Below are 15,045 nucleotides of genomic sequence, written 5' to 3'. Positions count from 1 at the left end.
GACTGCTTCGCTGAGCACCTACGCTCCATCCACCCGACAAAATGAGATCTCCCAGAAGCCACCCAATTCAATTTTACTTCCCATTTCCATTCCGACATGTCAGTCCATGGCCTCCTCTACTGCTGTGATGCAGCCAAACTCAGGTTGGAGGGACACCTAATATTCTGTCTAGGTAGCCTCTAACCCGATGGCATGAGCATTGATTTTTTGAACTTTAAGTAATTGTCTCTCTCTCTCTCTCTCCCTCTCTCCCTCCCCCCACCCTTACAATTCCCCATTTCTGCCTCTCGCACCTTACCTCCTTACTTGCCCATCACCACCTTCTGGTGCTCCTCCTTTCCTTTTTCCCTTCCATGGTCTTCTATCCTCTCCTCCGCCACAAGCCTATATCTCTTTCACCAATCAACTTCCCAGCTCTTCATTTCACCCCTCCCCCTCTCCCAGTTTCACCTGTCACTTACCACCTTGTACTACTTCCTCCCCTCCCCCTTTCGTTCTGATGTAGGGTCTTGCCCCAAAACGTCAACTGTTTACTCTTTTCCGTAGATCCTGCCTGGCCTGAGTTCTTGCAGCATTTTGTGTGTGTTGCTTATCCATTGTTAGTTTTTACATTGTACAGTAAATCACTAGCTGTCCTTTGTCACTCACATCATTATCAGATTTTTCATCAACAGCATTCAGATTATTGCTTTTTCTGATACTGCAACTTGACTTTTTAATCTTTAGCTCTTCTATGTACAGTTTATTTTTGTCTGCCTGATATGCTGTTTGTCTGTGTCCTACTTTATTGCATTTTCTGCAAGTTTTGCCATTAAATCTGCATTGTTCTGGTGCATGAGGTCCTACCACAACTGTAACACAACTTGTTTGGCCAGGCAGGTTTCTGCTTCGGTGTTGCAATTTTGTTCACGCTTACTTTCATTCCTGACTGTAACTCAATTGCTTTCTTGTCTGCTGTTTCTATTGAAATAGCTGCAGTATTTCAACCGCTCTTTTAAACGTAAGTTGTCCTTCAGTTAGCCATTTTTGAATGCTTTCTTCTAGATTCCACAAACTGAACAATCTCATTAAGCTCACGACTAAACTAACAATGCTTAATCTCTTCAATTCAGCCACATACACTGAAATGGACTCCCTTTCTTTTTGATTCAGCTTATAAAACCTAAAGCATTCTGCAATCAGTAATGGTTTTGGTTCTAAATGATCCTACATTATTTTCATTATATCAGCAAAGCTCAATTCACTTGTTTTGCTTGGAACAATTAAGCTCCTAAATAAACTGTATGCCTTTAAATCCAATGCACTTAGCAAAATTGGCACTCACTTCTCATCCGCAATTCCATTTGCTTTAAAATACTGCTTAATTCACGCAGTATACAAAATCCAGTTATCTTTTGTGCAATTGATATGTCAATCTTTCAATTTTAACCAGCCACTTCTGTTTTTTTATTTATGATTATTATCACCCAATACTCACTGTTCATGAACTGTTTTCTGACTGTTTTCTGCCTTTTTTACAAAAACTTAAGGTTCTTTCTCCTCTTGATAAGGAAAAAAAGGCTGCATTTTTTTAAAAACTCAAATGTCCCATTGCTCATCAACAGGTAGGTAGGTAGTCTTGGGTTCATTTCTAACTTACTCATCGCCCCTGTTATGTTTTCTAACTTCAAAACATAAAATTGAATCGAAATAAAAACAATGAGCCGGGATATAATTCATATACATTCTTAGTTTTACTTTTAGCAACACATGTACGTATGATGTGGTGGTGTGATGACATGCCATTTATGTATTATTACACGTAACCTGTAATGAATTAAACAAATAAAAAATGTTTTGTCAATATATTTACAATGTTGCTTAAATATTATTGAAATATTAAGTACATTATATACAGTTGTATATATAGTTACATTGATGGAAAATCAAAAATGTAATGATATCAGTTTGTAGTTAAGAAGCATTACTATATTCCCACTTAGTAATTCATCAGTTAATTATATTCATCTTTCTTGTTCTTAGGTCAATGAACTTAATTTTTATGTTGGAATTTCCAAATGCCTTTCTGAGTTTGGTGACACTGAGATAGACAGAGTGACCCAGGCAACTAAGGTAATTTGGAATGTACAGAAGATATAATCTAAGAGCTAGTGAACAACTTGCCCATTTTTCATTATTCTGTTAGACAAGGTCTGAATTATCTGCTAAATGTGGACCGGTGCCAAAACGTAGTACAGTCAGCCCTCTTCATCCGCGGGGGATTGGTTCCAGGACCCCCCCCCGTGGATACCAAAATTCGCGGATGTTCAAGTCCCTTTATTTAACGTATCAATACAGTGGTCTTTAGGACCCAGCAGAACCCCGGACTTTATTTAACTTGTCTCCGTGCGGTGGACATTAAGACCTGGCGGCGCAGCTCTGAATCCGCAGTGTTTCTGTTCATTAAAAATAATCATGATCACGATTGAAAATAAGGTGTAAGTAATAAAGCGATCGGAAAGAGGTGAAATGCCATCGGTCATTGGAAAAACATTAGGCTACAGTCGGTCAACGATCGGAACAATTGTAATGGAGCATGTGAAAGGCCCTGCCCCGATGAAAGCTACAATTATTACTAAGCAACGCAGTGGTTTAATTATTGAAATACGTATGTTTCTTAAGTGTTTTATATGCATAGAAAGGTAAATATGTACTATATACTAAGACAAACGTTTGACTAACTGACGCTAAATAATACCGGATGTACCTGTTCCGACTTCAAATCCGACTTAAAGACGGACTCAGGAACAGAACTCCTTCATAACCCGTGGACTGCCTGTACATCTAAGTCATTTCTAGATTACTTATAATACCTAATACAATGTAAATGCTATATAAATAGTTGTTATACTGTATTGTTTAGGGAATAATGACAAGAAAAAATAGTCTATACATGCTCAAACAATGAGTGCTGGAGAGTGAACTTCCAGGTTTTCCCGATCCGCGGTTGGTTGAATCCGTGCATATGGAATCCGTGGATAAGGAGGGCCGACTGTACTTTTATAAAGTTTTTCCAGACCAGAATGAAGAGATTATGAAATTGACTTGCCTGCTATATTTCTTGACTTTTTTTTTTTCTCTCTTGGTAACTGAAGTACCTGTAGAGTTTGATGCTGCCTATAACATAAGGCCTATAACAAAGATGATACAAACAAAACTTTCCTTATTGAAAGCAGGCAACACTTAGCTCATGATAATCTGCCAAAAGTTGTATTACGTGGTGTGCTTAATTCTTTGTGTAATGTTTATGTGGATTACATTGTTTTCTGTTTTTTTAAAGTTACCTAACAAAACTTTATAAATGATCAATTATTTAAGTGTAAAAAAATTACAGTGTTACTTAACAAAGTTATGCAGTTGACTAATATTTACCAGGTTATATGTATAGTTATAAATCTAACCTCTTGGTCACCCCAAATTACAGAATTCTTAACATTGACCTGATTTTGGTGTCTTTAAATTATCCTCTTCAGGTTCTGACCATTACAATCGATCAACTTTGTAGACATGTCATCTCACATCCTATTCTATAATTGTCACCTCAATGAAACTCGAAACATCAATTGTTAATATCAAACTTAACTCAGGCCAATAACTTTGAGTTACTACAGTTAGTACAATTATACATTATATTTGATACATTTCTGGAACCACAATAATTTCTGTCTTGTGTTTCTTAAACTTCCTATTTTTATGGCCCAGTATTCACACCATCTTGCATCCTGATGCTTATTCTGACTCCATGTAGAATCTAGTTTCCTCTTTCCTGCTGTCCCATTGAAATCATTAAGTTATGTCATAAACAAGAGAAAATCATGTCAACATTGTGAGATTGGTGACTGGCTACATCGGAAAATGCATTGAGGATGTTACCATGATTAAACACCACACCCATACAAAATGCTGGAGGAACTCAACAGGCCAGGGAGCATCTATGGTAAGGAGTGCAGTTCACATTTCGGGCTGAGACCCTGCATCAGAACTCTCAGACTGAAGCATTGACTGTACTCTTTTCCATAGATGCTACCTGGCCTGTTGGGTTCCTCCAGTATTTTGTATGTGTTACAAAGTTCTGTGCTCTGATTCCTTTCTGGATCACACCCAAAGTTTTCAGCAGTGCTAAAAGCTGTTTTCAGACTTTCAAAGCTAGGTTATTGTACTTGCTCTGCAGTATTCGATGCAATTTGTCTATTCACTCTATTCAGCAAATCTGTAAACAAGAAAGCCTCAACCACGTTCAGCTGTAAACACTGAAATCACAGCCACATTTTTGTAACTTGAGAAGCAATCTCAACATTGGATATGAATCAGTAGAACTCAAATTGGTGTTGTAAAGAAGAACAAAAAAAAAGTAGTTGCTCAGAAAAAGATTGCTGAAAAAGGAACAAGTGTAAACCAAATCTGGCTTACATGTACGTGAAGTCTGAAAGAGTTGCTTGCAGAAGCAGGTAAAACCAAAGAAACTTCCATATGTTGTACTTCTAATTTATACATCCCTTATATCCCGAGCTTGCTACTTGTGACTCAAGGTCATTTCTTTCAACACATTCCTTCCATACTATATGCTGCTGACTCCAACAATACAGACTAGAAAAATAATTATTTCTATCTTCATGTCTAATTTTTTTGCGTCATCCAACAGATCTGTCTAAATGTAAGTATTGGCTAGAGTCTTTCAATACTCATCAACATGCTGCCAGAAAAATCTTTGCAATCCTTCCAGTGAGCAAACTACCCCTCCCACCTATTCCCCACTCTGACCTTTTAACTTCTCACCTACCTATTACTTCTCCTGGGTCCCCTCCTCCTTTCTTTTTTCCTATTGTCCACTTACCTCTCCTATCAGACCATAAGTCATAGGAGCAGAATTAGGCCATTCAGCCCATCGAGTCAGCTCCACCATTCCATCATGGCTGATCCTGGATCCCACTCAACCTCATAGACCTACTTTCTCGTCATATTCTTTGATGCCCCAACCAATCAGGAAACTATCACCTTTTGCTTTAAATATACCCATGGACTTGGCCTCCACCGAAGTCTGTGGCAGACCATTCCACAGATTCACCGCCCTCTGGCTAAAAAAAAATTCCTCCTTACCTCTGATCTAAAAGGTCGCCTCTCAGTTTTGAGGTTGTGCCCTCTAGTTCTGGATACCCCCACAACAGGAAACATCCTCTCCACATCCACCTTATTAAGTCTTTCAACATTTGGTAGATTTCAATGAGATACCCCTGCCTCCTTCTAAATTCCAGTGAGTACAGGCCCAAAACTGCCATATGCTCCTCATATCTTAACCCCTTTCATTCCCAGAATCAGCCTCGTGAACCTCCCCTGGACTCTGTCCAATGACAGCCATTCTTTCTGAAATATGAGGCCCAAAACTGTTGGCAGTACTCCAAACACAGCCTGATTAGTGTCTTATAAAGGCTTAGCATGATCTCCTTGCTTTTATATTCTATTCCCCTTGATAAATGCCAACATTCCATTCGCTTTCATTACCACAAACTCAACCTGTAAATTAACCTTCTGTGAGTCTGGCACGATGACTCCTAAGTTCCTCTGTACCTCTGATGTTTGAGCCTTCTTCCCATTTAGATAATAGTCTGCACTATTGTTCATTTTACCAAAATGCATTATACATTTCCCAACACCGTATTCCATCTGCCACTTTTTTGTCCATTCTTCCAATTTGTCTAAGTTCTGCTGCATCATCCGCAAACTTTGCCACAAAGCTACCAATTCCATTATCTAAATCACTGACAAATATTGTGAAAAGCACCAGTCCCAATACTGACCCCGAGGAATACCACTAGTCACTGGCAGACAACCAGAAAAGGCCCCCTTTATTCACATTCGCTGCCTCCTGCCTGTTAGCCATTCCTCTATCCATGCCAGTATCTTTCTTGTTATGTCATGGTATTTTATCTTGTTAAGCAGCCTCATGTGTGGCACCTTATCAAAGCCTTCTGAAAATCCAAGAAAATTACATCCACTGCCTCTCCTTTGTCCACCTTGCTTGTTACTTCCTCGGAGAACTGTAACAGATTTGTCAGGCAAAATCTTCCTTCACAGAAACCATGCTGACTTTGACTTATTTTATTTAGTCTCCAAGTATCCTGAAACATCATCCTTAATAATAGACTCTAACACTTTCCTAACCGTTGAGGTTAGGCTAACTGGCCTATCATTTCCTTTCTTTTGCCTTTCCGTATTCTGCCATGGTGCCTACCACTGTCATTTGAGACTACTACTTCTGTGGGACTTATCTATCCTACACCTTGTGAACTATTCCCTAGTAAACTATTGTGAAATATTCAGCTATCTCTGCTCTGCCGTCATCCCCGCCAGTATCCTCCTCCAATCCACCTGAGCAAGCTCCTCTCTCATGCCTCAGTAATTTCCTTTACAGGTAGTCCCCGAGTTACGAACGTCCGACTTACAGACAACTCATACTTACGAACCGAGGAAGGAGAACGCCGTCTGCCATTTTAAGTCAGATCGCGACGCCGTCCACCATTTTAAGTTGTTGCCATTGACACTGTGTTGAGTGTTTAACTTTGTATTTGGCTTAAATGTTTCTTAGTAAGATTCACCCTGATTTCTCCCCCCCCCCCCGCCCCCCCCCCCCACAACTGGTTCCGGTTGGCTGGTGGTGCAATGAGATCAGCACTGGGCTGGAGAACGGAGGTTCCCGAGTTCGATTTAGTGACAGACCGCTCCTGTGCCGGGTTGATGTCAATCCAGTGACTCCCGTGCTGGGTTGATGTCGAGCTCGCAACTCGATCTCGTAAAAAAACCACTGCCACCTCCAGTTTAAATTCCCACGCGGAATATTATGGAGGATCAAATGCCCAAACCCAGCACAGCCCCCACTTGTCCCATTTAACCTGTCTCAGTGCGGTAGAGTTTTGGACCCGGGTAATTCAGTGTGGTGGTCCTTAGGACCCAGCGGACCGCAGAAGCCAGTGCAGCTTGGGACCCGCTGCCCATAGTGTTTCTGTTCCATTGACGGGAAGTGATCGCGATTGAAAATAAAGTGGAAATAATAAAGCATTTGGAAAGAGGTGAAACGCCATCAGTCATTGGAAAAGCGTTAGGCTACAGTCGGTCAACGATCGGAACAATTTTAAAAGATAACAGATAAATTGAGAATAATGGAGCATGTGAAAGGCCCTGCCCCGATGAAAGCTACAATAATTACTAAGCAATGCAGTGATTTAATTATTGGAATACATATGTTTCTTAAGTGTTTTATATGCATAGAAAGGTAAAACATATACTATATACTAAGACAAACGTTTGACTAACTGACGCTAAATAATACCGGATGTACTTGTTCCGACTTACGTACAAATCCGACTTAAAGACGGACTCAGGAACGAAACTCATACGTGACCCAGGGACTGCCTGTATTCTATTGCAATACTGATACATGTGACTTATGCTTCTCCCTCTCAAATTGCAGTATGAATTCAATCATATTATGATTACTGCCTGCTAAGAATACCTTTACGTTAAGCTGCCTAATAAGATCTGGGTTATTACACAACACCCAGTCTAAGATAGCCTTTCCCTGAGTAGGCTCAAACACAAGCTGCTCTGAAAAGCCATCTCGTAGGCATTCAGCAAATTTCCTCTCTTGCGATTTGACAACAGCCTGATTTTCCCAATCCCCTTGCATATTGAAGTCCCCCATTACAATTTGTGACATTACCCTGATTACATGCCCTTTGTTGCACTCTTTGCAATCTCAACCTTAACTACTATTTGGAGGCCTATATATGATTCCCATAATGTGCTTTTTACCTTTGCAGTTTCCTAACACCACCCACAACGATTCAACATTCTCTGACCCTGTGTCACCTCTTTCTAAAGATGTAATTCCATCTCTTACCAACAGAGCCACACCACAGCCTATGCCTTCCTGCCTGTCATTTCAATACAAAGTATGTGTTTGATGTTAAGCTCCCAACTATGTTCTTCTTTCAGCCACGACATTATACTGACTAATTTCAATTGCGCCACGAGTTCATCCACCTTATTCCAATTGCTACGCACACTTAAATACAGTACCGTCAGTTTGCATATCAGATTCTTTCTTCTCCAGTCCTTGGCCTTTCCCACACCCTGGCTTCACCTATCACTTTCCAGCTCGCCTCTTTCTCCTCCCCCCACCTTTTTCTTCTGGCATTCTCTCCTCTTTCACAATCCTGAGGAAGCTTCTTCTCCAAAAAGTCAACTGTTTACTCTTCTCCATAGATGCTGCCTGACCTAATGAGTTCTTCTAGCATCTGGTGTGTGTTGCTTTGGATTTCCAGCATTGTAGGCTTTCTTGTGTTTGCAAACTTTTTGCTGGTATCATATAAATATGGGAACAAAATTGATTTGTTCACTAATTTCCAGTTGGTCTGAGAAGGAATTTGGAGAGTGAGGGTAATTTTGAACACATCATATGGTATTAGCTGCTTTTGGAAACCGTTCACATTTTATTAGCAAAGTCACACGAGCTCTTTGATCTGTCTTGCAGTGGACTTCATGAAATTTATAACACTGTTTTTCTGTGTAACTGGTCACCTGCCCCAATATTTCCTGAGCTCCTATGTCATGTTTTACTTTATGACACCCCAGCACTGAACCTTGAGGCATATTGCTACACTAAGCACTGTGCATAAACACAATTTGAAATTCATTGCTTGGCTGTAGGCATTCAAATAGCTAAGGGAATCATAATTGAAGAGGTTGAATTTTATAGCATATCTTTCTAGATTGCAAATTTTCTGTGAATAATCATGTAATAAAATTGATATAAATTAATACATAAGTTGTTGTGTGATGATATTGCTTAATGATTTAAAATATATTTATCTCAGTAATTCTGAATAAATTTTGTTGCAGGACACAATTGTGAAGGTTACCTTTGTCAGGGGATATTTAGTTTCCCAGGGCCGAGTTCCACTGCTGTGCTTTAATGACATCATCACTACTGCAATAGGTACCTGTTGGTTGGAGGCTGTTACCTGGATTATGTTGCAGAGCTTTTACCAGTCTCGGCTTGTCAGCCACCACAACACAGGTAAGTTGGACAGAGAGCCCCAGGGCTTGAGAACGTTAATTCCCATATCTTTGCATCAAATGCAATGGTATCCTGTCAATGGTACATAATTTTACTGGATACCTATAATTAAAAACCAATATTACAAGCAATGTGTTTTCATTCCTTCTGAGACCTCTGGAATGCTGTACCGGAGGGGTTGGTGGAGCTAGATATTCTCACAACTCTTATCGAGACGAGCACTTGAATCAACAAGGCAAAGTAGACTAAGTGCCCTGTGCTATTAAGTGTTGTTAGTGTGATCGGATGTTTAACATAGTGGGTCAAACCAGCCAGGCTATAACATTTAGATTCAACTAAAGTGTGAACAAATGCTATGCCTATTCATTCCTTCAAAGAGTTTTGGTTGCAATTATCTGAGATTATGAAAAATCTTGGATATTTTTCAAATCTTCACACCATTCAACATTTAAATAAATTGCTCCTTGTATGCTCTTGATGCAGTGCAGGATTTTATTTCTTGTTAAAATGTATATTTCTTTTATAAAATGAATTGAAAGCTTTGGTAGTACACTTCAATTGTATCAACTGTCCAGAAAACAGAAATGAGGGATTTGGAGCAGGAAGTGCATTTAAGGTAAGAATGGGTGAGTTCAAAGGAGATGTGAGGGGCAAGTTTTTTTACACAGTGTAATGCATTCATGGAATGAGCTGCCTTGGGTGGTGATGGAGGCAGATACTGTACATTAGGGATTTTTAAGAGAAAATTAGGTAGGAACATGAATGTGAGGGAAATGGAACTATGTGGACGTTATGAAGCCAGAAAGGATTAGTTTAGATGGCCATTTGATTATTAATTTAATGGATTCAACACAACATTGTGGGCCACAGGGCCTGTACTTTTGTCTTGTACTTTGCTATGTTTTATGTTCTTTGTTTACCAGTTAAAGTACAGTTGAAGGTTTAATTGGTTTTCTTGGTCCTGTTGATGGACCAGGAATCGGACTATACCTTTTCAAAGAGAAAAGCTGTGCATGTGTGGGAATTTGATTTTAGAGTAGAAGCAGATCATGTGAATGAAGATGCACTGTGCAATAATGGAAAATACATTAAGATTCCATCAGCTAGGAACCACCGACTGTCTTAACCTCAGTGTATTTTTTTTTTAGTGAATGGTGTGATTTGTTAATTAAGCATATACAGTGGCAGGCATCTACATCATTATTGCTGCATCATTCTATATGGGATAGTCTAGTTGAAGAGTGTTGGACTTGCAAGAACTGTTAAGATACTGCCTCTCACAAGCTTCTACCCTGAGAAAGTTCAGGGTGCTCCAGTGTCCATGATGAAAACATCCTTAAAAATAATAAAATTGTACTAAAAATGACTCTCATTTGTCGGTGGTTGCACATGCACAGACACTTGGATCTAGGCGAATGTTCTGGTCTGATTGAGCATTCAGCGTCAAAGTCTTCTATCTCTATCTATCTCTCTTGATCTCTCTACAGCATGCATGTAAAGATTTTTGTACCCACTACATCTAATTATTTACATTTATTTTCTGTATCCACTAGAGAGTAAGTATATCAGCTGTCATTAATAATCTTACATAGTAGAGGCGAGTAGCATTGCAACATAATACACTTTGCCTTTTGGTGAGAGTTTTAAGTCATGATTCCTTCTGCTTTGTATGTATGGTCTTATAATAGGCAAATCTCTGTGCCTTGTATCCGTATTCCACCATCTGTGCTGCAGCATGGGAATAAACAGTAATCAAACACGTTTTCAATGCACAATAATATGTGAAGAAGGAAGCAGATGCAGTCTTATAAAGTGAATTTTTATATTATAATTCAGTAAGTGTGATCTCGCAGAAGCAAAGTAAACAGGTTGTAGAAGTGCTATTGATGTTTAAGAAATAATTGCTTCTTGTTTAGGTGTAACAAAACGGATGGAATGGCTATTGGAGCTTATGGGACATATTCGAAATGTTGCATATGGGTCAGCTCCCACGCAGAATCCCAACTCCAAAGAGGTATTTTTGGAAATTTTCTTTTTAAATTTATAGTATTCCCTCTTTCAAGGAATGTCTATGAAAATTGCCAACCATTATCTATGTCATCAAGTTAATGTTAACCCTATGACATTGAAATACATTTGTACTGGAGTACATTCACAAGGGATGTGCCAGGAGCTACTGAATTAAAATCTTAACACTGTCCCTCAGTGAGGTCTCTGTTGTATGAAAATACTCAGCAGAGTCACGATGTATAAATGTAAGCTAAAGACAGAACATAGTTCATTTATAGTTCATAGCATGGCATGCTGTTTCTGTAAAATAATTGAAAATACTTTGCATCATCTAGTAACTAGAAGGCTTGAATACATTAATGCATGATAATGTAGTCTTAATGTTACTTTTAAATATAATTAATCCTTTGCAAAGGTGTTGCTCAGAGTAACAAAAGAGTCAGCAGATTAGTTGCCTGTTCCTTCAGTGGTATTGTTGGATGGATCAAATAAAAACCATAAATTTATATTTATTACTGCTATCATTCCTAAAGTAATAACTGAAATCACTGTTTATTTTGGAAGTTTCATTTTTAAAAGCTGCATTGGTGTAGAGAATCTGTCCTTGTCTGCTGTAGTAGTTCACAATATCCAGTATATTCACCAGGTTTCTTCTATTTTTTTGTTAAGGCCACAGACTTTGTGCTGCACATATTTGCAGCTGCTGTTGCTGCATGGAGTGATCACGCCACACCACTGATGCTGGGTGTTAAAGCCACCTCACTATCCTTGATAGAAGGGAAGCATCTTACCAACAGGATGCAATCTCCTATTGGAACAAGTTCCTTGGATTCCTTCGTTGTACGGCAGTGTTTTCAGATTCTACCACAAAGCATTCTATTACTTCTGTCTAAAGAGCCATGGAAGGAACAAACACAAAAAGTGAGTTAATGTTTCAGCTACGTTTTAATCTTTGGGTACGTGATTTATACCGTGCCTCAGAATTTAAATCAGATATAAGTATTGATAGGGCAATAAATATTCACCTTGGTGATTGCTGTGTCAAAGAACTAATTTAAAAATACATAAACAATTGTATTGTTGATTACTAAATATAAATCCATTGGAAACATCAGGCAGTAGGATGCAGAATTGTGGGAAAGGGAGAGGACTTCATAAATAAGCAAAATATGGGAGTACAGCACCACCTACCCTGAAGATGTAGCTTATAAATATGACCATCTAAGTTCCATTTCAAGGGCTACTTATTAGATGCAAAACTTTAAAACTAATGTGAATGATATAGCATTGTATTCCGAAGTTTTGATTAGCTCGTAACAATTGTATGAACCATTAGTTTTGACGCTGAATCCTCAATCAACACAGAAAATAATTTTCTACTAGCGCCCTTTACAGATTTTTGGAAATAACGAATTGAAAAGCAGCAGCAAATACAAATTTTCAGAATTTAAGGAGAAATGTTGTTTAAATGTGCACACTAGTAAATATTTTGGAAGGACTCAAATCAAGGAGGTGGCTATTTTAAAAAATATGATTGATTGTAGGATATTGAATCAATTTTTATTATTCTGTTTTTCATTTCAGTTCATCGATTGGTTCTTTGTTATAGTAGAGAGCCCACAAGGATCGGTACCAGTGAATACATTGAATACGATCAAAGGTAGCTTACTGATCTTTTTTCCCTAAACTAGTGTATATCTTTATCAATATGTTTAAACCAGTCTGTTCTTCAAAATTGCGAAGTCATGCTGGATAATAAGTCCTGATAAATGAAGTACAAGATGTGCATAGTTGGATCAGTTTCTCCAAATTTGTGTTGAATTAAGAGTAAATTCTAGTAGATTGCTTAATCAAAGGATTAGGTCCTTTTAGATTTAAGATTATACAGTATTTTGATGTTTTTAATCTGTGAGGATACCTTTTTGCCACCAGAACAGTGTTGGAGCAAGTAACTGCATTTAATTAAGAGCATAGTGAGAATCTGCATTTGTACCCACAACAGGGGTTGTATAAGACGAGAACAAAATGTAGGAAACTTGGGGAATTCAGATTCTTGCTGTCATGAAAGCAGAACTACTTTCTGTATCAAGTAGGAAATATATTTATATTACAGCATTTTACATAATTTTGCCAATGAGCATATCAGTTTAGGAGCAGGCCTCTGTCTCCTAAATCTACACTCAGGTTGGAGGAACAACAATAGACAGTAGGTGCAGGAGTAGGCCATTCACCGCACCACCATTCACTGTGATCATGGCTGATCATACACAATCAGTACCCTGTTCCTGCCCTCTCCCCATATCCCTTGACCCCGCTATCTATAAGAGCTCTATCTAACTCTCTCTTGAATGCATCCAGAGACTTGGCCTCCACCGCCTTCTGGGGCAGAGCATTCCACATATCCGCCACTCTCTGGGTGAAAAAGTTTTTCCGCATCTCTGTTCTAAATGGCCTACCCCTTATTCTTAAACTGTGGCCTCTAATTCTGGACTCACCCATCAGCGGGAACATGCTTCCTGCCTCCAGCGTGTCCAATCCCTTAATAATCTATATGTTTCAATCAGATCCCCTCTCATCCTTCTAAATTACAGTGTATACAAGCCCAGTCGCTCCAATCTTTCAACATATGACAGTCCCGCCATTCCGGGAATTAACCTTGTTAAACTACGCTGCACTCCCTCAATAGCAAGAATGTCCTTCCTCAAATTTGGAGACCAAAACTGAACACAGTACTCCAGGTGTGGTCTCACCAGGACCCTGTACAACTACAGAAGGACCTCTTTACTCCTATACTCAATTCCTCTTGTTATAAAGGCCAGCATGCCATTAGCTTTCTTCACTGCCTGCTGTACCTGCATGCTTGCTTTCATTGACTGATGTACAAGAACACCTAGATCTTGTTGTACTTCCCCTTTTCCTAACTTAATTCCATTTAGATAGTAATCTGCCTTCCTGTTCTTGCCACCAAAGTGGATAACCTCACATTTATCCACAGTAAACTGCATCTGCCATACATTTGCCCACTCACCCAACCTGTCCAAGTTACCCTGCATTTATATACCGGCTGGGTAGCCTCCAACCTGATGGCATGAACGTTGACTTCTCTAACTTCCATTAATGCTCCTCCTCCCCTTCTTACCCCATCCCTGACATATTTAATTGTTTGCCTGTTCTCCATCTCCCTCTGGTGCTTTGCCCCCTCCCCCTTTCTTTCTCCCGAGGCCTCCCGTCCCATGATCCTTTCCCTTCTCCAGCTCTGTATCACTTTTGCCAATCACCTTTCCAGCTCTCAGCTTCATTCCACCCCCTCCGGTCTTCTCCTATCATTTCGCATTTTCCCCCTCCCCCCCCACTACTTTCAAATCTCTTAGTATCTCTCCTTTCAGTTAGTCCTGATGAAGGGTCTCGGCCCAAAACATCGACAGTGCTTCTCCTTATAGATGCTGTCTGGCCTGCTGTGTTCCACCGGCATTTTGTGTATGGTGTTTGAATTTCCAGCATCTGCAGATTTCCTCGTGTGTGGCTTCTGTCTCTGTTCAGTCTTTTGTCAATGTACAAAGCTCTTGTGATAAGGTTCTTGTTCAAGTAAATGTGGTAATTACATTTAATGATATTGAGTGTAACAGTTTTGATCTGTATGTTACGAGGAACTAATGGAGCATTTTCATTTGACAACCAGACTATCTCTTCTCATTTCTAGCCTGCCTGCTTAGCCCACATTCCCATTGTTTTCATTTGAAAGCTAATACTGGTGTCACTTCAGACCTCTCTACGTCACTTCCAGGTGGATAAGTAGTGCTTTTAAAGGCTTCACCATCCTCTCTCATCCAAAACCAGGACCATTTTTGTCATTCAGTCTCTATCACAGACATTCCCCTTTCACCCATTTCCCTTCTTTACAATTTAAGTATGTTTGATTTCTA

At 39.4% G+C, this 15,045-nt stretch overlaps 1 protein-coding gene across 7 annotated transcripts in view; it reads left to right on the top strand.

The window, feature by feature from the left end:
- The window catches only part of focad (focadhesin), a 227,909-nt gene that overhangs the window by 210,177 nt on the left and 2,687 nt on the right, over positions 1-15,045 (top strand). For all 7 annotated transcript variants that reach the window (XM_073072700.1, XM_073072683.1, XM_073072676.1 and 4 more), the window contains 5 exons: positions 2,023-2,112; positions 8,935-9,112; positions 11,029-11,126; positions 11,792-12,043; positions 12,707-12,782. In XM_073072700.1, the coding sequence (XP_072928801.1) occupies positions 2,023-2,112; positions 8,935-9,112; positions 11,029-11,126; positions 11,792-12,043; positions 12,707-12,782 (694 nt within the window). The remainder of the gene's footprint in view (positions 1-2,022; positions 2,113-8,934; positions 9,113-11,028; positions 11,127-11,791; positions 12,044-12,706; positions 12,783-15,045) is intronic.

This window comes from Hemitrygon akajei, chromosome 2 (genome assembly GCF_048418815.1).
Source record: "Hemitrygon akajei chromosome 2, sHemAka1.3, whole genome shotgun sequence".
Taxonomy (NCBI): domain Eukaryota; kingdom Metazoa; phylum Chordata; class Chondrichthyes; order Myliobatiformes; family Dasyatidae; genus Hemitrygon; species Hemitrygon akajei.
The sequence above is the reverse complement of the archived record's forward strand: the minus strand, read 5'-3'. Positions and strand labels throughout refer to the sequence as shown.